At 37.9% G+C, this 23,431-nt stretch overlaps 1 protein-coding gene across 1 annotated transcript in view; it reads left to right on the forward strand.

Annotated features, from left to right (window-relative positions):
* Positions 1 to 23,431, forward strand: part of LOC124802893 (minichromosome maintenance domain-containing protein 2-like) — a 135,611-nt gene that overhangs the window by 52,868 nt on the left and 59,312 nt on the right. Inside the window, exon 3 of the mRNA XM_047263953.1 lies at positions 4,802 to 4,922. Within this exon, the coding sequence (XP_047119909.1) occupies positions 4,802 to 4,922 (121 nt within the window). The remainder of the gene's footprint in view (positions 1 to 4,801; positions 4,923 to 23,431) is intronic.

Consider the following 23,431-nt stretch of genomic DNA (forward strand, 5'->3'; position numbering starts at 1 on the left):
GGAAAGCTGGATAAACTGGTTTGCTGTTGGTGGATAGGTGCTGATGATGGTGTCCCTGAACACTGTGGCACAGTTGCGGACCTGATGAAATAATCATAATCATTTTGTAGTTCAGTCAGCCAGTCTTTTGATTCATAGACTTTAACATGTTCTTCTGTTAATGTAATTGTTGTTGATTGATTTAATGTTGTTTTATCAACAAGTTAATTCTTCTGAAGTTTGTGAATGTTTCTTCGATGTAACTACTTATCAGTTTTGTTGTTTGTAATTCTGCTGTTGGTCACATTGCTAAGGACAGCTGCACTGAAACTTCCTGGCAGATTAAAACTGTTTGCCGGGCCGAGACTCAAACTCGGGACTTTGCCTTTCGCGGGCAAGTGTTCTACCATTTGAGCTGTCCAAGCACGACTCACGCCCCGTCCTCACAGCCTTACTTCTGCCAGTACCTCGTCTCCTACCTTCCAAAGTCCCAAGTTCGAGTCTCAGCCCGGCACACAGTTTTAATCTGCCAGGAAGTTTCATATCAGCGCACACTCCGCTGCAGAGTGAAAATCTAATTCTGACAGCTGCACTATTCGTCGATGTAATATTTCTTCAAAACTGCTAATTTCTTCTTGTTTTTCTCTTAATACATTATTCTTGTTCTAATTCCATTGCGTCTCAGCACAGAATTTGTTCTCGCTCCTGCACTAGGTAGCCAGAAAGAAGTGTTAACCCATTTGTGTATATGTATGAATGTACAGATTACTAGTGCGGTTACTGTAAAATTAAGAGCTGTTGCTTTTGGATTAAGCTTTCACAGTAACCATGCATTTGCTTCTTAATGTGCACTTCTTCACTACCGCAGTTGTTCCTATACTGTGAGCTGGAAGTTTTTACCTGACTTCAACTTTCTACTAAATAATAGAAAGCATTTCTTCTGAAATACAATTACATTTCTCCTTCAGTTATTGTATGGCAGCAGTTCATAAAATATTCATGTTCATACATACGCTACAGTATTATATATATTCTGCATGACATTAATGATTGTTACGATAGATCTAATAGCTAATGAATAATCATGTGTCTCCCAAGCTTTCAACACCATTGTTAAGGTATAACCTTTATTTGACGGCATGCCAGGGTTCTCTGAGCTGGGACATTTTGGCAGGGAATAACCATCATGAGAGCAGTACTGCAACACATAGCGTAACTGCCATCACTGTACCACCTTGAGACACATACCAGTGTACATGCACGAACAATAACAAACTTCCAAACAGTTTGCAATTCTAAATTAATTGTTGTTGTTGTTGTTGTTGTCTTCACTCCAGAGACTGGTTTGATGCAGCTCTCCATGCTACTCTATCCTGTGCAATCTGCTTCATCTCCCAGTACCTACTGCAACCTACATTCTTCTGACCCTCTACGATTTTTACCCTCTATGCTGCCCTTAAATACTAAATTGATGATCCCTTGATGCCTCAGAACATGTCCTACCAACTGATCCCTTCTTCTAGTCAAGTTGTGCCACAAAGTTCTCTTCTCCCAGTTCTGTTCAGTACCACCTCATTAGTTATGTGATCTATCCATCTAATCTTCAGCATTCTGCTGTAGCACCACATTTCAAAAGCTTCTATTCTCTTCATATCTAAACTATTTATCATCCGTTTCCCTTCCATACATGGCTACACTCCATACAAATACTTTCAGGAAAGACTTACTGACACGTAAATCTACCCTTCATGTTAACAAATTTCTCTTCTTAAGAAGGGCTTTCCCTGCCATAGGCAGTCTACGTTTTATATCCTCCCTACTTTGACAGTGATCTATTACTTTGCTTCCCAAATAGCAAAACTCATCTACTACTTTAAGTGTCTTGTTTCCTAATCTACTCCCCTAAGCATCACCTGATTTAATTCGACTACATTCTATTATCCTCGTTTTGCTTGTCTTGATGTTCATCTTATATCCTCCGTTCAAGACACTGTTCATTCCATTCAACTGCTCTTCCAGGTCTTTGCTGTCTCTAACAGTATTACAATGTCATCGGCAAACCTCAAAGTCTTTATTTCTTCTCCATGGATTTTAATTCCTACTACAAATTTTTCTTTTGATTCCTTTACTGCTTGCTCAATATACAGATTGAATAACATTGGGGAGAGGCTACAACCCTGTCTCCCTCTCTTCCCAACCACTACTTCCCTTTCATGCCCCTCAACTCTTATAACTGCCATCTGGTTTCTGTACAAATTGTAAATAGCCTTTTGCACCCTGTATTTTATCCCTGCCCCCTTCAGAATTTGAAAGAAAGTATTCCAATGAACATTGTCAACAGATTTCTCTAAGTCTATTGCTAGAAACATAGGTTTGCCTTTGCTTAATCTGTCCTCTAAGATAAATCTCAGGGTCAGTATTGCCTCACATGTTCCCGCATTTCTATGGAATCCAAACTGATCTTCCCTGAGACGTCAGCTTCTACCAGTTTTTCCATTTGTCTGTAAAGAATTCGTGTTAGTATTTTGCAGCCGTGACTTATTAATCTGATGGTTTGGTAATTTTCACATCTGTCAACACCTGCTTTCTTTGGGATTGGAAATATTATGTTCTTCTTGAAGTCTGAGGGTATTTTGCCTGTCACATACATCTTGCTCATCGGGTGCTAGAGTTTTGTCAGGTCTGGCTCTCCCAAGGTTATTAGTAGTTCTAATGGAACGTACTACCAGGACCTTGTTTCGAGTTAGATCTTTCAGTGCTTTGTCAAATTCTTAATGAAGTATTGTATCTCCCATTTCATCCTCATCTACGTCCTCTTCCATTTCCATAATATTGTCCTCAAGTACATCACCCTTGTATAGACCCTGTATATACTCCTTCCTCGTTTCTGCTTTTCCTTCTTTGCTTAGAACTGGATTTCTGTCTGAGCTCTTGATATTCATAAAAATGGTTCTCTTTTCTCCAAAGGTCTCTTTCATTTTCCTGTAGGCAGCATCTATCTTACTCCTAGTGATATATGCCTCCACATCCTTACATTTGTCCTCTAGCCATTCTGCACTTCCTGTCGATCTCATTTCTGAGACGTTTGTATTCGTTTTTACCTGCTTCATTTACTGAATTTTTGTATTTTCTGCTTTCATCAATGAAATTAAATATCTCTTCTGTTACCCAAGGATTTCTACTAGCCTGGTCTTTTTACTTACTTGATTCTCTGCTGCCTTCACTAGTTCATATCTCAAACCTACCCATTCTTCTTCTACAGTTTTTTTTCCCCCTGTTCTTGTCAATCATTCCCTAATGCTCTCCCTGAAACTCCCTACAACCTATGGTTCTTTCAGTTTTCCAGGTCCCTTCTCCTTAAATTCCCACCTTTTTGCAGTTTCTTTAGTGTTAATCTACAGTTCATAACCAATAGATTGTGGTCAGAGTCCACATCTGCCCCTGGAAATGTCTTACAATTTAAAACCCAGTTCCTAAATCTCTGTCTTACCTTTATATGATCTGTCTGAAACCTTCCAGTATCTCCAGGCCTCATCCATGTAAACAACCTTCTTTCATGATTCTTGAACCAAGTGTTAGCTATGATTATTAAGTTGTGCTCTGTGCAAAATTCTACCAAGCAGCTTCCTCTTTCATTCCTTACCCCCATTCCGTATTCACCTACTACTTTTCCTTCTCTTCCTTTTCCTACTATTGAATTCCAGTCATCCACGACTATTCAATTTTCGCCTCTGTTCACTATCTGAATAATTTCTTTTATCTCTACATTTCATCAATCTCTTCATCATCTGCGGAGCTAGTAGGCATATTAACTTGTACTACTGTGGTAGGCGTGCAATTAATTAGTTAACAAAAATACTTTCATCGTGGCAATCATCATTCATCAGCTAGGTAAACATTGGGTAACAGATGTCTCCTCTAATTATGTTCGTATGATTGGGGAAAACATGTACTAGTGAACTGAGCTTTTCTCTAAAGCTTTTAATTACATTTGTGATCAAATCAGATTGTTGTTCGAAGCATTCAACCATAGGTTTATGCCCACCCTTGATACTTAGTCTTGCCATAACAACCTTGCGTGGAGCTTCGATTTCCTTTTTTGGCCTGGGATGATGCTATGTATGTGTATCGTATGATTGTATGACAATAGCAAATGCCAGTAGAAAGCCAAAGAAGACCTGAAACCTGAGCTATGATAGACATCATATCAAAACTAACTTGGGGCTACCACAGCAACTACAGATTGTTTATTTTGGACAAGTATGGAAATAATGTTTATCTTTTCTCTGTGTTTGCCTTTATTTCAAAATTATTTATTTACTTCTTGAGCATTCAAATAGAAAATTTTAATCTGAAGAAATTGTATTCAGAGCTTAATTTTATCTCCTATAATGAGTGCATGACAGCTTCTATATGCTGGTGGAAGTGTGAATGTTTTACATTTTGTGTGTTTTACTTTTGCTTTTAGTTCACTTGTGTTTATGAAACACATGATTGGCACAAGTTTTGCATGCCAATACTATTTTATGATACTATTACTGCTTCATGTGTTACAAATGTGTCAGTTTTAATGATCATTTGCCGGTTCATATTTACATGCTGAAGGAAGTTGGTATCAGTTGCATCTACACTTATTTTTTTATATATAATTTCCAATAGTGCAATGAAAGCTTTTCTTTGTATCAAAGTACTTTGTTCATAAAATTCTGCTTAATGTTGTAACAATGTGATTGGCAGAAAACCATTAAATTTTAAACTATGGTTTATTATCAATAGTTAACTTTTGTATGTCTGCTTGTGAAATAAGTTTTGTTGTTTGCAGCATTTTTGGTATTCCGTATCTGTGTGATGACAGCAATGAAACAGTGGAAATTTGTCAACACATTTTAATGAAATCAATATTAAGAACTGAAAGTGAATTAAATAATGATGACTTGAGAGAGGTAAGGTAATGTTGGCAATACTTTTTCATACACTCAATAGGTTGTCATTGGACATCATTCATATTGCTGAAATTTAGTTGTGTAGCAAATTCTCAAATAGTATGATCTTTGACTTGTTTCCAAAATGATGCACTTTAGCATACAGACTCTGCTGGATGACTACCACAAAGTTGGTTTTGATTGCACAGTCATTGAACAGCAGATATCCCCTGATAGCAACACCCAAATGTTAAAATTATTCAGTTAAAGTAAGTAATGAAAATAAACAAGACATACTTTAACACTGAAGTAATAATTGAGATCCGGTAAAAACCCGGGAACTTTTTTATCCGGGAGAAAACCGGGAAAAACCCGGAGATTTTTTAGAATTCCGGGAATTTTTCGTTGTTTTAGTTTTCAGTTAAATTTTTGTAATTTTGACTGGTAAGAACCGATACTCTAAACAAAGAATATTAGTGTATCCCGCTACTGCAGAATAATACTGCAGCATTAAAACATGAACGTGAGGAAAAAACTAAAATAAAACTTAAATTGCAAAGGAAATGCGCAATATAAAATAACACAGTGCTCGTACAAACATCTGCCAACAGCAAAATGTGTCAAAGGCTTTCGGAAAACTATGCAGTGCTTCGTAACAACAAACTGCCTCCGATGAGCGTGACGTCAAACTGTTTACATTTGACTCATTTAAACAGTTACGAGCGGGCTCATGCACACGCGCACTTGAGTCGCGTACGAGTAGTGCCTTCTCCCACTTCTGGCTACAGAAATGTGGCTGTTGGCTGTGTAAGGCAAACCGGGGTATCTGAACCGGGTTGCAATTTCGCAGGCAGTTGGCATATTCATATTCTTGAGGAAAAAACCTTGTTTCACTAAGCAACAAGCATCCAGCGCACGTCGGTCTATCAGTTACTCATATGATTTTGAAATGCACCCCTGCTGGTTTTTGGACACATTTTAAGTTGATTTCTGAATGAATTATAAGTTGATTTTTGAATGCGTGCATAGTGTACGTGATGTCTCTGCCAGGGGAATCCTCGTCACATCTAGAAACAAACTTTCCTGCAGACAATACGAGACGGGGCTATGCGAGCTGAGCGGAATAAAGCCGAACCGGTGAATGCCAACTGCTGCTTGTTTCTGTGGTTGATTCGGTTTGCGAATGCTCAGCGTTGTTATAATTATTAGCGAAATCCACAGATTCAGACTACCGGGATGGAAATAAACGACTACCAGGAATAACAGGTGAGAAAAATTACGTATTATTTTCTCGGTGTATCCAAGAAAGTGAAAATTTCACAGAAAGTATTTGACCAGATCGCTACACTAGACATGGCCAGTTGTAGTCCCCGGCTTACAGCCGCAAGTTCCATTCTGAGTAGCGCGGAAAACGAATTGTACGAATACGTAATAACGCCTAACCGGAGAGTAATCGCTGGATAACAAAATCGGTGATTGTGGCAGGGTTAATAAAGTTAACCGGAGAATTAGTTTTGACAGTGGTAGAAATAGTTACAGAATTAGTGATAAGACTTTGTTAGAACGAGAAAAGAAGAAACGGGGAATCACACAAATTATGGAAGAATATGACGATTCCAAATTTATACAGAAAATTGTTACTACTGCTTTTCGATCTCGTGCGTGAGAAACTGGAGCGTATGAATGAAATGTGAAACTATTTCCTAACGTAAAGCCTTTTGCTTGTAGTAGGCCAAGTAGGTATTTCATTATGGTGCTAAGTGAATTATATTCTGTCGTATTATTAAAATGACCATCATTGCCAAAACAGTCTCGCGTATATGGTGTGTGTTGCAATTAATGCAATATTAGAAAGGTCTATTCAGTTTTATCCACCACACAGTGACAGAATAGACGCAATCCGACCGAGAAACCACACCAGTCTTGGGTACCGGTACTATTTGTATTAACAGCTTTTTCGGTATTAGACAACGACATTTCTATTTTTCATGTAGCAAAACGTTTGACGAACTTTATAAGGTGATAGTTCTTTCGCTGAAAGGAAAGCACGCCATGTAAAGCTGTAGCAAGATTAGAGAGAAAAATCGTTAGGACCTAAGGATTGAAGAAATGTGTACTGTCTTGCCTGTTTCTTGTCTTTACTGGTTTTAGGTATCCTGTCTTTAATTTTGTCACACTGAAGAGCAAGTTGTTAGTTAATAGGCAATAAAGAGTCCAGATTTTCTGAAGAGTTCTTGTTCTCCTGGTTACAAGTAATCCTACCCAGTACTAATTGGGAGGTGCTTTTTGTGTTCAATTTCCACTGTCCTGAAATAGCTTGATGACAGCCATTACAAAATATACACTTTTGAGTTCCACAGAGCGAAATACAGTGACGTACGGTATAAGAATGTTGTTTGAAGTGGAGCGGCACTGCACTGCACACTTTAATTACGGAAGGCCAAAATATGTTACTAGTTTTAAATTTTATTTTATTTCCACCTTTCTAACAGTTAAGCATTAATCGCCTTGCGGAACAATAAAGTTATTTTTGTTGGTTTGCTAAAGAAATTTGGCTTTTATTAAACTTTCCAGCTGAGGCAGCCAATGTATTCGAAACGATGTGTTTAATTCTACACTATTGGTTAGTTTCAACTGTTCGCTGCATTTCAAGTGCACGTTTTCATCTTCTAGCGCATATGGCATTACGCCATAATAAAGAACCAAACACGAGGTAATACAGTACTGGTACTCCAAGAAAATTTACGTCACGAAAACCACACTGAAAAGCTTCCGTCAGGTCGAGGCTACGTCATTGGGAATCTTGACATACGAATGTGCACTGTCAGGGTAGCTGCACAAGCGCGGTGACGCTTCTTATCTGGGGCTCTCTGGCAACTGCTGAAATGAATCTATTTCTTACAGGTCGCGGGAAAATATTGCGAATAGTTGTTCGAAAAGCGTTATTTTCAAAGTAAATTTGCCTTTTACGCAAAATGAACTATGTGCGAGAATGTACGATGAATTTCTTAAATCACAGAATGTTTGCTCCCTTTTAAAAATCAACTCATTGATGACGAGCCATTTAGAAGAATTTAGAGCCCAAAGATTTAAGTCGGTATTAAAAATTTTACTCGCGTATTTGTGTGATGTCTCTCAAAGTGTAATATGCGCTAAACAGATGAACATTAATGTGAAAGCTTAACTTCTCTTGTAGCTTATTAATCTTCGAGATAAATATTATATGCGAAAGCTTTGCTTTTCTTATAGCAACACTATGAATATTAATTTAAACCATTAACTTTTCCTGTTGGTGTAATTCGAATTTATACTTTGGTAACACGAAAATATGCAGCGTACATGTTGCTGCACAGCAAAGATCTTTCCAAAACGTGTTTATTCCCCCTGAGTTTCGTTTTCTAAAGCGCCGGGAAATTCTACGCAGCTGTATAAAGCCATGTCGATTCAAAGGATAAGTTTTACAGTTCCAAGGGAAAGTATACTGTCACTTAAAACGGAAAAAGTGTATTTTCACCCTGGAGAAAGTGTATTTTTAACCGGTAGATCTGGGAAAAATCCGGGAATTTTTTTTCCTTGTCGAAGTATACACCCTGTTATTAAACTGCAGGGTGGAAGTTTACACATGTAAAATTGCCATGTCAGAAATTTTGATAATTTATGCAAGCTCTTAATTAGGGGCTTCACTGAATAGTGAAGAGTGTTGTCTGGTTAAAAAGTATTAGGGCAACACAAGTATAATGTCAGATCCTGGAATCTGGTAAGCATGAAATACAAAAGTAATTTTGGATGTGGCCAGTCCTTAATTACTAATATCTTTTAGCTAACTAGTTTTTGGAAAACTGAAATAGTTTACTAGAAAGAATGGAATCAGGATTTTGTAGTGAGTGGTGTCAGTTCCGTGAGAACTACTGATTAGCTCAGTTGAATTTGACTGTAACACACTATTGTAACATAAAACGTCTGTAAGAAAATTGTATGAGAAAATTGTCTATCTTTACTTGCTCAAGAACTATAGCATTTTCATTGTTCATTCTTGTCTGATCATGTACATATTTTTCTCATTTTTTGAAACTAATTGATTAACAATAATTTTTTCTTAGTTTTACTTGAAATTATTAATACCAAAAATATAAACAATAAATTCACATCATATGAGAAATATACATAATAGCATTGTGAAAATCAAATTTGCAGTAGAATATATTTAATGAACTGTAAGACAGATTAGATTTTCCTTTAGCATTTTTAAATAACTTTTCTATCCTTTCAATATTACCATTGCTTTCATAAAACTAGAAAATTGTTTTCAACTACACTGGCTTAACTTTATAATAGGTTTTAAATGTTGCCTTTTACCATATGAGCTGTGATCAAAAAGTAATGGGAATTTTTGTTGTTCTTAAAGAATCTTTATTTATTTAGAGACATCAACTTTGTCCCCTTCAAAGTAATCCCCCTTCAGGTATAATAAGCTTGTGCCAGTGCTTTTTCCAATCTTGGAAGCACTTCTGGAAATTAGTTTGCGTTATGGAGTTCAGCTCCTTCGGTGATTCTGTTTTTCTCACCAATGGTGGCAAAATGACATCCTTTCATGTTTCTCCAAACTGTGTGAATAGAGAGAAGTTGCATGGACCAAGTCTGGCAAATATGGTGACTGAGGCAACTTAAAAATATTGTTTTTCTGCCAAAAAATCATGAATAACAATTGAGGTGTGAGTGGGAGCGTTATTGTGACGCTATTCACATGCGTGTTTTCCACAATTCTGGGCATATTCTCCTGATTGCTTCATACAAATGGTGCATAACTTCCAGGTAGTGTTCCTTTTTGAGAGTACGACCAGAAGGCAAGAACTCATGATGCGCTAACCCATTTGCACCCATATACCCATGCTTATTCATCACTTTTAACCATATTTAGAAGTTCTGGATCAATGTCAGTTCCATTCAGCAGTTCCTGAGCAATGTCTACATGATGTCATTTTTGGTCAAAATTCAACAATTTTGGAACAAACTTTACTGCTACACGTTTCATGCACAAAATTTATGAAACAATTGCTAAGCATAAGCCAAATGATATGTTGACATCAACAGCAATCTCTCTCTCTCTCTCTCTCTCTCTCTCTCTGATAGTGATCTGGCAATTTTCCAGAACCACTTTCTTCAATTCTTCCACATTGTCATCATTAATTGATGTGCAAGGGCATCCAGGGAGGTGGTTGTGTTCAGCATCTTCTTGGCCTTCTTTGAAACTTATATACCATTCGTAAACTCTTGTCTTACTCTTAGTAGATTTTCCAAAGCCACAGTCAACATTATGAATGCAGTGCTGCAGTTTATTCAATTTTCAAGCAAAACGTAATGCACATTCTTTGGTCCATCCTTTTCAAAAGTAAAAATTTGCCAGGCGCTCGTAAACACAGTCTTTTCGACTGTCAACAATACGCTAAATATTCAAAACAGATGAAAGTGCAAACATGCATCAGAAATATGTGTACCAACAAGATTTTCTTTTTTCTTAAAATCAGATGTATACAGCCTGCAAAAAGAAAAAAATTCCCATTACTTTTTGATCACACCTTGCTCAGATTTTTTTTAGTACAGAAAAGGTTATACTCTCCTGTGCATAGTCTTTTATCATTCCTCATGTCTGTTATACCATTAAATTCTTTATTTACAAATTGAAGAAATGTCCTTAAAAATTCTAACTGTTACAAAGACAGGGTATCAAACAACTTTCTCAACTGTTCTTTCATTATGTCACATTTCTCATACATCCAATTATGACTTCAAATACTTCATTACTTTTTGTCACTTCAGATATCTTACAATACTTCATCAATTCATTATTCCATCATTACTTCATATCACAACTTTATTATGTAATCCTCCATTAATTGGACATCCAATCCCTGTTTTGCTTTAATATGAAAAAAAGACCACAGCATGACATTCCATAGCAGTCATCAAAAATATTTTAACTTAGTTCATGTTACAGACGAAACTTTAGTTATTTACAACATTATATTACTTTGATCACCATATTTTTCTTCCGTTAATATTATTATAAGCAATATTGCTCATATCATTTTGATTTTCCTTATTTTAGCCTGCAGGACTTCAATGTGGCACATTTTTATTGAAAGTACACTTCCTTGTAGATGACTAAATTCCATTTTACTTTACACTGAACAAATGATGATATTTTTATGCTCAAATAGTTGCACAAATACTAGTGAATTCATTTTAGAAACATTTTCCTTACAGCTGATATACAAATTTGGTTATTTTGGATACCTACAGTTTTTTAAACACAGTCTTTTAACAATTCACAGTCTGTGGCTTCATCTCAGTATTCACAAACCTTATCATCACTGAATCAAAATACAAATAGATTTTTCACAAATTTTGTCAGCACTGGCTTCAAATATTCTTGACTTCCATTGTCTTACATGAAAATAGCACTCATCAAAGATTCAGTTACCAAAATAGAATATTTTAGATTAAATAAAAATTGAAAATAATAAAGGATAAGTATACTCTCCCCAACAATCTATTGATACGATAGAGAAGACCAGACCAGCCACCTACCAGCATACCTTTTAGCCAGTATCATTCTGACCTTGAAAAGCTCAACCACATCCTTCACCAGGGCTTTGACTACCTCTTGATGTACCCTGAGCTGAGGGATACCCTACCCAAAAATTACCCACAGCATCCAAAGTAGTGTTCTGCCACCCACACACACACCCAACCTACACTATATCCTTGTTCATTCCTACTCCAATCCTGTACCCCATTCCTACACCAATGGGTCATTCTGGTAAGTGCAGATGCTAGATCTGTCCCATACCTCTACTCCTCACCTCCTACTGCTTTCCAGTAACAGGCACCTCCTACCCAATAAAATGCATGGCGCCACTTTGGCGTCACCATAATTAGCTGTTGGTTGGGAGGGCCAGGCCACAACAAGTTAATGGAGATAATATTTCAAACATCAGTCACAATTAAATAAAGTTAAATAAACGTTTATTTCAAAGGGTTACTTTACCCATAACTTACAATGAAATTATTTATGTCTTGATTGTAAACCTTTTCCAAAAGAATCCAAAATCAAATTAAGAACAAGAACTTTTAAATTAGCACCTCTGCGATCATTCACAACCAGGTGGGTTCATTTACTATAACATGATCACCTAATAGGACCCGCGGGCACAGGTAGAAGGGAAGTTTCAATGAAATTGCTACAAGAGACTATAAACTAAATATTTCAAATTAAGAAAATTCCAATATCCTTCCAGAAGGCCTCGAGTTTAAACGTGTTACAAATAATGAAAAAGATTACCTTAAGAACAAATACCCACTTGAGATTCAATAACTACTGTATAAGAAATTCAGGCCAGATTTGGTTAACCACAATTAAATGAGCTGTAATATCTCGGGCAATAGTTTTGTAAAGAAATAAAATTTGGCCATCTTGTACAACTTTAAGTGTTCTCTTAAGAATAATAATGAAAAGAATTTTACGAGCCATATTGAGCCAGAAAATAGTAGGTAAATCGGCCAGAAAAATAGGTACCCGAAAAAATTTCGAAGTTTGGCTCCTTGCATCTCCTGAACTAATGCTATGATGAACGTGAAACTTGGCATGTAATAACCTAACACTACAAGGTTCTTAAATATAAAGTTTCATTTCCATAGCATTTTTCAGTACTGAAAGAATTAAGCGCAAAATTGAAGATTTTGTAAAAACCTCAAAAATATGGTATTTTCGTTCCAATTTTGCTAAAAAAAACTGTGCTCTGTAAAACATACCAAGCTGTACAAATGGAATGAAAGTTGGGCGCGAAAATCAGGCCCAAAAGAAAAAATTGTAAACTTCGGCTAAGCATATCTACTAGTGTGAACACATTATGAAAATGAAATTTAGAGTGCAATAGATTGACTACACAAAGATAAGGAATAAAAATTTTTATTCCTCTACTACTTTTCAATAATCTAAAAATTAGTCGAAAAGATGTTGATTTTTATGAAAAGATGAAAGCAGGGTATATTAGATACTTCTTTTTCAAATACCATTTTCTATTAATGCTTCAAAGACAGTCTCATTCGAACAGCAAATTTTAAGTCCCCCACCCTCCCCAGAACAACGAGTTTAATTTTCAATATTGGCTAACAATAGAGGCAAAGTAGCATGAAAAACTACACTGAGAAAAGAGATTTAACTTTGGCATGTTGTTTCTCGTTGATCAAAGACGTTTAAATCAGTTATGGAAAACATGTTTTGTACAAGTAGCCCGAATGTGATCTACATTTGTACTACTAACGATAAAAGAATATAACTGTCCATGTTATGTGTTAATAATTTAAATATATCTTACGCAGATTAATATATGGGTTTTGTTATACTGGCGCAATATACTCGGTGTAATCACATTTACCACAGTACAAATATTGCACCATCTCAATCACCAAGTCCGTTCATTTGCCAGTAAACTGCTACTTATGAAGAAGTCAGGCGTTGTTTGAATAATTTTACACCTGTTGCATCTATTTCCCATCCTCCTTTACGATCCGGGCTTCTTGACCAGCACTGGCAAAGTTAAAAATAGATTTTTTTTGCCTTTTCTGTAGTAATTCATTCAGAAGTGTCAGTAGACTTTCTCAGATTTGGTTCCCAATGACTAGTAATGCTTCTTTGTATAATAAGTCTCAAAGCAGCGTACAATACATACTGGAACGTTGCAAGTTTTGCATTGGTATCTAGTTTCCCGGCGCACTTTCTGTTTCGTGCATACCACGCATCTGCGCATTAGCGTACTTTTCTGCGAATGTTCGCTCAAGATAACAGCCGGAAAATGTCTCCCTGTGAATCGCAGAGGATTCTCGTCATCGTAGTGCCTTCCCCTATCAGCTTTTCTCCGTTCTGTAGCATATTTTTCTACAATCTCCCTTACAAGATAAAGGTGAAACTCTGCGAGTGCCATTTTTCACCTTGTTACTGACCGGTGGAGAGCATGTGCATTTAGAAAGCACAAATCCAGGATGTGAAAAAAATATTTCTTATTCCATTTCACAGTCTTACGCACTCATCCCACTGAGCTGAGTAACATGTCACAATGGTCAATTGCAGCCCTACTCGAATTGTAATCTACAATACATTGCGGTTTCTTTATTTTTTCGCCAGTATTTCTGTCAGTCTTCTCTGTTTCAATCATTTGTGTTGTGTGACTTGTGATCAACATGTACACCTTCCTCTTATCGCACCACTTGATAGCAAGGACCTTGTCAGTGGACCTAAATTCAGTTTCTCCTTGTTTTAATTTCTTCTGCAGTTTTGGTATGTTGCGCCCATTCTTACGAACAGTGCCACATGCGGCTGTTCCATAGTTGTGAGGCCAGAGGAACAGGTCCGGACTGGAGTACCAGTTATCGACATGTAGAATATGACTGTTCCAAATATGGTCCCATAACAGTTGCCACTACGTCGCCACTTTTTCCCAAATTGTGGAACCCAATTTCTGTTGTTGCGCCTGTATATACAATAAAATCTGAAATATACCCACTCTGACAGTCACATAGTACAAATGTCTTTATTCCGAGTCTACTTCGCCTGGTTGGGATAAAGTGCTTAAAAGATAATCGTCCTTTGAACAGCAAGAGACTTTCATCTATACAAATCTTTTGATGTGGGCGAAATTAATTACGAAACGTCTTACGAACTTTGTCAACAATCATCCTAATTTTAAATAGACTGTCGCCTCCAGTACTCGCAGAGTTATCACTGAAGTGTAACAGTCTCAGAAGTAGACAAAAACGGTCTCGGGACATAATTTCGCTGAAAACTGGTGTGTTTAAAAGTGTATCTCTGGACCTGTAATCACATAATTTTAACTTCTTAACTAGCACCATTAGAAGGCAAACAGCAACAAAACAATACATTTCCTCAAATCCAGTGTCTTTTCACTATGACAATCGAGAATTCGCAGATTCTGTAGTATTTTCTCTGGTGTAAACATAAAAATGATTTGTTTCACCTGCAATGAATTGCAACAGTTCTTGAGACATAACACAAAAAATGAAAGAATGCTTGGGTCAGTATCTAACTGACATTTGTGTCCTGAACTCGAGTCATCGAAGTTATGGTTTAATGGTTGGAAATCGGTTTCTTTCCAGTCAAATGTGTTACTTAAGTGCCCTCTTTTCTGAGCCGTTTCACTGTCACTTTCTGATTCCTCAGATTCAGAGGAACTGCCGACTGTAATTCTTGCTCTCCCCTCTAATGTAAAGGGTTGAGGACTACAGCTTCGAGATTCTGCTGAGGACTACAGCTTCGAAATTCTGTTGAAGAATTATCACTGTCAGCTACGTCAGATAATTCACACTCACTGTCGCTCTTAATGAGCATATCCAGGATTTCTTTATCTGTGCAACCACGGCGAAGTGACATTTCTCACGTAGAAAACAAGAAAACTAACAAAAATACAGGAATCCACGTCGAATTCTGCAAAGATGTAACACAGTAATAAACATATATGCACTCTCGAACTATACAGTCAGACCACTGAACAGGGAGGAGGGCGGAAAGACAGCTTTGCGTGTGTACACGTCTGTAGCGCTCAGGTAGCTGTGACTCAGCGCGCCTATACTCGTCCCTAGCGGCGGGAGGGCCGGAGGCGCGGGACGCGCACGCACACCGTTAGACCTGCGTCTAGGGAACGCCAGGGAATCGGGTCTGCTGATTGGTTGAGGCTCATGACGTCATCAGGGAGACAGAACGTGTGACGTGTGTAGCAGTGCCACCTGGTGACGAGAACTGTAATGAGCTCTATTGACATTAGCGACGTCGCCCACCTGTAGTTTAAAATGCCATTACATGTAGATCTGCACACAGCTGTCATTTTGGAACGCCAAATAAGTCCAGATTATTCAATGGAGCTTAATTTATGGGAGTTAAATGTAAAACCCTGGTTCGAATGCAAATAATCGCGAATGCGGTGACAGACTAACCCGGTTACAGCTCTAGCAAATGCGGAAAAGCGGACCTAACATATGTAAAAGTTACATACATATTCCTTGCATTTTCTACAGTTTATGTACGTTATTGTTCATAATATGTATCAAAATATTCTTTGAATGCTTATTCATTAACTATATTTTCTGATTTTTGCCTTTTTCTTTTAGGTTTTATTGCGAGAAGTGCGATAAATACGGTACCTTCAAATATAAAGTAAACGTAAATATTAGGCAATGCCATGTCCGTTTGTCAACACAATTATTCCGCATTCAGACTTTACGAGTTCCACAACTAACGAAATTATCACCCTTCAACTAATCTAGGCCTCATTATGCTTCAATTTTGGTCGTTGTTGTGTAAACAAAGAACTATATATCAGTGTTATGCACGAACTGCATCTTCCTATACCTTATCTAGTTTTTGAGAATCCGGGTTATGTTCATATGGCATTGTGATAAACAAAGCTGAATGAGGAATTATTAATAGGTCTAGACAATACAAACATCTCCAAATCATGAGACTGTTATAGATGTGTGTCACTGGTAATCACAGTTTATCAGTTATAGTGAAATGTGTAACAAAACATTTGAGATAAATCACAAAGCGTTAGAGTGATACCGTATGTTTTAATGTATTAGACATTCACTCATAGTTCTTTTCCGTATTCTGTATTACATAGGGCCTAATTTGCTAGCTACAATACGGTATGTGGTGATTGGTACCTTGTAAGACATTTCTCTAAATTTTCTCAATAGTGTTCTATGTAAAGAACATGTTTGTCCAGGGTTTTCTCACTTGAGTTCATGAAGCATCTCCATAATACTTGCATGTTGATTGAGCCTACCAGTAAGAAATCTAGAAGCCCACTTCTGGGTTTCTTCCTTAAACTGACCTGGTGGAGATCCCAAAAATTCAAGTGGTACTCCAAAGTGAATTCCATCAGTGTTCAATACAGGTGGATTTCTCTCAACTTGTGGTCTGAGTGACACTGCCCTCATTCCCAATCTTCCCAGAGGAATGAACTACAAGTACAGAAAGCTAGAAATAGTTTTTTTACTCAACTGTTGTTTCCTCTAATAGTTCATAAAAACCATTTTATAATTTTTAGAGAGCACCATCAGATGTTCATATAACTGTAAAGTTAAATATCTGTTTAATATGAACATTACTGTTATCCAGTACATGCATCCTTGAGTCCAAACATGATTAATTATAGGAGAGGAGGCTAATGAGATACTCTTTTACTTTATATTTATTTTGGATAATTTACTTTAAATCATTATCGATCACAATTTGAAATTATTTGTGGTGACTGGCTTCGATCACTTATGTGGTCATCTTCAGACCGATTGGCAGTGGCTGTCTGTGGAGCAGAACTCCATATGGAGGAGGAGATTAGTGTTTAACGTCCCATCGACAACGAGGTCATTAGAGATGGAGCGCAAGCTTGGGTTAGGGAAGGACGGGGAAGGAATTCGGCCGTGCCCTTTCAAAGGAACCATCCCAGCATTTGCCTGAAAGGATTTAGGGAAACCACAGAAAACCTAAATCAGGATGGCCGGAGACAGGATTGAACCGTCATCCACCCGAATGCGAGTCCAGTGTGCTAACCACTGCGCCACCTCGCTCGGTAGAACTCCATATGGCAGTAAATCACTGTTTGAAAAGTAATTACATTTATTTAATATCTGGAGTTTCCAGTTTTCTGTCTGATGCCTGCCAGCAACCTGTTAGACTACAGGGTGTAGGATAAAGGAACAGTCATGGAGATCAGCACCATCCATCACGGATAAAATTCTGATTTTGCACCAGAATGTAAATTTCTATTTTGAATCCCAGGCAGAGAAACAGTCTATGCAAGTATTATGGCATTTAATTTCACAAATAATCCTAAATTCACACTTCTTATTAACAGCAAATAAAATTAGGGGGTTAATATATTGACATGAAAGTGTGAACCCAAAAATAATGAGGAGGCTTCTGTAAGATGTCAAACCATCACTTTTACACAATAATCTTACTCACATAGATAAAAAGCTCTCTCATAAGATTCCACATCAAATCTGAATAGAATCCCATGCTTTTGATTACTGCCTCCATCACCATTGTCAGGTGCCAGGTCTGACTGTCATAAAATTAATGAGGTTCACACTTACGCCCAGCGGACACAATGCAATTGGCTAAATTACATCATGGAGAAAGCATATGCTAAAGCAAAACTCTCTGCATCCATAGGTCACCTTTTTTGCAAGCTGTCCAGCATAGCTTGCAGTGCCATCACTTGTAGTAGGTGGTGAACTATGTGAAGTTTTTCTCTGTAATTTTTCTTTCCGAAGTGCATGCTTCCATCCATTGCTTAATTATACTAATTAATTTTAAATTGTGTGAAAATATTGTGTTACATTCCTATATACTGCCTCATGTAGTCTGTTCTTGTATTAGAAAATAGCAAATAAATAAACATAAATACTTAGCCAGCATGTGTATTATTGCAATCATACAGTCTAATTTCAGCTGCTTCCGTAATTACAGAGACCCAACAGTTAGAAATATGGGCCAGATTCTCATCTGCTTCAAGGCTATCTTGTAGTTACTCACTAAACAGTTCTCGGAAACTGCTGATTTTCATTTTTTCATGCTTGAGATGATGATGATCATCAACACAGCAATTAGCAGTAGTTTGTATGGGCTGTCCCATATAACTGATTCCATACTCACAAGGAATATAGTAAATCCCTTGTACACTGAGCCTGAGAGTATGTTTGTTAGGCCACAACCTTTCTTTAATTTTCCTTGGTGACAAAAAGACTCCTCTGATTCCTTGCCTGTTTACACTCTGACTTACCTGTTGCACCACAGAATGGAAGCCATGCTGTGTCTTCATCATCATGACTTGGCTGATGATTTCTTCAACAGATTTGACCTAATTTCAGATACAGAATGTTTGTTTGGAGGGAGGGGGCGGGGGGTTGGATTGTGCAAGAGCAATGGGAAGGTGAGGAGGTATGGTCAAGGATATAAGTAAGATAAATAGTGACTAAATGGTCGTGGCAAGGGGGTGGGAGGTGGTTTGGAGTCATAATAAATACAAAATCAGAAGAGATTATGTCATAGCATTATGACAAGACCACAGACTACATGTTGTAAGGCATGAACCAAATTTATACAGCAGTGTTCTATCTGAATTAATAGCAAACTGACTTCCAACTGGGAATTGGCATAGATAGCCAATACATATATTACATACCTAATACTACAAAGAATGCAAACATTATAAACAATATCATGCTTTGCTGAATATGCAAACACACACAACAATTCAGTAATAATCATAAGGATAAAAAACATTGTTTCTACTATATATCACAACAAGTGTAGAAGGAAAAATGCCTTCAGCTGATTCCAAAATCATGTTGTTGTTGTTGTCTTCAATCCTGAGACTGGTTTGATGCAGCTCTCCATCCTACTCTATTCTGTGCAAGCTTCTTCATCTCCCAGTACTTACTGCAACCTACATCTTTCTGAATCTGCTTAGTGTATTCATCTTTTGGCCTCCCTCTACTATTTTTACCCTCCACGCTGCCCTCCAATGCTAAATTTGTGATCCCTTGATGCCTCAGAACATGTCCTACCAACTGATCCCTTCTTCTTGTCAAGTTGTGCCACAAACTCCTCTTCTCCCCAATTCTATTCAATACCTCCTCATTAGTTATGTGATCTACCCATCTAATCTTCAGCATTCTTCTGTAGCACCACATTTCGAAAGCTTCTATTCTCTTCTTGTCCAAGCTAGTTACCGTCCATGATTCACTTCCATACATGGCTACACTCCATACAAATACTTTCAGAAACGAATTCCTGACACTTAAATCTATACTCGATGTTAACAAATTTTTCTTCTTCAGAAACGCTTTCCTTGCCATTGCCAGTCTACATTTTATATCCTATCTACTTCGACCATCGTCAGTTATTTTGCTCCCCAAATAGCAAAACTCCTTTACTACTTTAAGTGTCTCATTTCCTAATCTAATTCCCTCAGCATCACCCGACTTAATTCAACTACATTCCATTATCATCGTTTTGCTTTTGTTGATGTTCATCTTATATCCTCCTTTCAAGACACTGTCCATTCCATTCAACTGCTCTTCCAAGTCCTTTGCTGTCTCTGACAGAATTACAATGTCATCGGCGAACCTCAAAGTTTTTCTTTCTTCTCCATGGACTTTAATACCTACTCCGAATTTTTCTTTTGTTTCCTTTATTGCTTGCTCAATATACAGATTGAATGACATCGGGGAGAGGCTACAACCCTGTCTCACTCCCTTCCCAACCGCTGCTTCCCTTTCATGCCCCTCGACTCTTATAACTGCCATCTGGTTTCTGTACAAATTGTAAATAGCATTTCGCTCCCTGTATTTTATCCCTGCCACCTTCAGAATTTGAAAGAGTGTATTCCAGTCAACATTGTCAAAATCTTTCTCTAAGTCTACAAATGGAAGAAATGTACGTTTGCCTTTTCTTAATCTATTTTCTAAGATAAGTCGTAAGGTCAGTATTGCCTCATGTGTTCCAATATTTCTGCGGAATCCAAACTGATCTTTGCCGAGGTCGGCTTCTACCAGTTTTTCCATTCGTCCGTAAAGAATTCGCGTTAGTATTTTGCAGCTGTGACTTATTAAACTGATTGTTCAGTAATTTTCACATCTGTCAACACCTGCTTTCTTTGGGATTGGAATTATTATATTCTTCTTGAAGTCTGAGGGTATTTGGCCTGTCTCATACATCTTGCTCACCAAATGGTAGAGTTTTGTCAGAACTGACCCTCCCAAGGCCGTCAGTAGTTCCAATGGAATGTTGTCTACTCCCGGGGTCTTGTTTCGACTCAGATCTTTCAGTGCTCTTTCAAACTCTTCACGCAGTATCGTATCTCCCATTTCATCTTCATCTACATCCTCTTCAATTTCCATAATATTGTCCTCAAGTACATCGCCCTTATATAGACCCTCTATATACTCCTTCCACCTTTCTGCTTTCTCTTCTTTGCTTAGAACTGGGTTTCCATCAATGCTCTTGATATTCATACAAGTGGCTCTCTTTTCTCCAAAGGTCTCTTTAATTTTTCTGTAGGCAGTATCTATCTTGTCCCTAGTGAGATAAGCCTCTACATCCTTAAATTTGTCCTCTAGCCATCCCTGCTTAGCCATTTTGCACTTCCTGACGATCTCATTTTTGAGACGTTTGTATTCCTTTTTGCCTGCTTCATTTACTGTGTTTTTATATTTTCTCCTTTTATCAGTTAAATTCAATATTTCTTCTGTTACCCAAGGATTTCTACTAGCCCTCGTCTTTTTACCTACTTGATCCTCTGCTGCCTTCACGACTTCATCCCTCAGAGCTACCCATTCCTCTTCTACTGTATTTCTTTCTCCCATTTCTGTCAATTGTTCCCTTATGCTCTCCCTGAAACTCTGTACAACCTCTGGTTCTTTCAGTTTATCCAGGTCCCAACTCCTTAAATTCCCACCTTTTTGCAGTTTCTTCAGTTTTAATCTACAGTTCATAACCAATAGATTGTGGCCAGAGTCCACATCTGCCCCTGGAAATGTCTTACAATTTAAAATCTGGTTCTTAAATCTCTGTCTTACCATTATATAATCTATCTGATACCTTCTAGTATCTCCAGGATTCTTCCATGTATACAGCCTTCTTTTATGATTCTTGAACCAAGTGTTAGCTATGATTAAGTTATGCTCTGTGCAAAATTCAACCAGACGGCTTCCTCTTTCATTTCTCTCCCCAAATCCATATTCACCCACTGTTTCCTTCCCTCCCTTTTCCTACTCTCGAATTCCAGTCACCCATGACTATTAAATTTTCGTCTCCCTTCACTACTTGAATAATTTCTTTTATCTCATCATACATTTCATCAATTTCTTCATCATCTGCAGAGCTAGTTGGCATATAAACTTGTACTACTGTAGTAGGCATGGGCTTCGTGTCTATCTTGGCCACAATAATGCATTCACTATGCTGTTGGTAGTGGCTTACCCACACTCCTATTTTTTTATTCATTATTAAACCTACTCCTGCCTCACCCCTATTTGATTTTGTATTTATAACCCTGTATTCACCTGACCAAAAGTCTTGTTCCTCCTGCCACCGAACTTCACTAATTCCCACTATATCTAACTTCAACCTATCCTTTTCCCTTTTTAAATTTTCTAACCTACCTGCCCGATTAAGGGATCTGACATTCCACGCTCCGATCCGTAGAAACGCCAGTTTTCTTTCTCCTGATAAAGACCTCCTCTTGAGTAGTCGCCGAGATCCGAATGGGGTACTATTTTACCTCTGGAATATTTTACCCAAGAGGACGCCATCATCATTTAACCATACAGTAAAGCTGCATGCCCTCGGGAAAAATTATGGCTGTAGTTTCCCCTTGCTTTCAGCTGTTTGCAGTACCAGCACAGCAAGGCCGTTTTGGTTAGTATTGGAAGGCCAGATCAGCAATCATCCAGACTGTTGCCCCTGCAACTACTGAAAAGGCTGCTGCCCCTCTTCAGGAACCACACGTTTGTCTGGCCTCTCAACAGATACCCCTCCGTTGTGGTTGCACCTACGGTACGGCCATCTGTATCGCTGAGGCACGCAAGCCTCCCCACCAATGGCAAGGTCCATGGTTCATGGGGGCAGGTCCAAAATCATAGGGCAGACTTTAGTATCACAAAGACCATCATACTACACCTAATGACTGCCAATACCAATCACTATAAGGTGATATCCAAATTTACCTATTAGTGTTGACATACAAAGGGTATTTTCTGGAGTGTAGTTACACAATCAAACAAAGATATCCCTCTCTTCTGCTCTTATTTTTTACACCTCCATGCCCCAACCCTTTAATCCGTGTTCTGCTTACATCTTTCCTTGATCATGAATGCTCACTTTGCCATGTGCTATCCGACCCCCACCCCTCTCCCAATGATCTGTCTCAACGCTGACCCTTTGCGTCTGGCGATGCAAATGTATTATCAACCGCCACTCACCCTATGGTCAGGGCAGACCCACCACATCAGATACACTAGAAGGTGCCTCAGCAGCAGAGCCTACGGTGAAACAAATGATACCTGAGTGGTTCCAAGTAATGCAGCAGTTTCTCCACCACCACTACACCTGAATGCAGCAGCCTGAAGACTACTGACCATAGTTAAAAGCACCTTCAGCTGATCATGAACTGTAGCCAGCTCCTTTTGTGTCCAACACATACACTATCTGTCCTACCATTTCTAACTTAAGGATTAAAAAAAAGCTTAATATGTGACTTACTACTGTTTGACAGAAGCTAATGGCTTCTCCCCACTAAAATAGCATTATATTGAATATATTGTGTGTTCTTACCTAAGTGCGGGAATAATTTAATAACCTGTTTACGCAGTTTAAAGAAATTTCACCTTCAATTTATTAAGTGTATATGCAATACCTACTAGAATTACAGTAAGCCTCTATTCCCTAT

Source organism: Schistocerca piceifrons, chromosome 6 (genome assembly GCF_021461385.2).
Source record: "Schistocerca piceifrons isolate TAMUIC-IGC-003096 chromosome 6, iqSchPice1.1, whole genome shotgun sequence".
NCBI lineage: Eukaryota > Metazoa > Arthropoda > Insecta > Orthoptera > Acrididae > Schistocerca > Schistocerca piceifrons.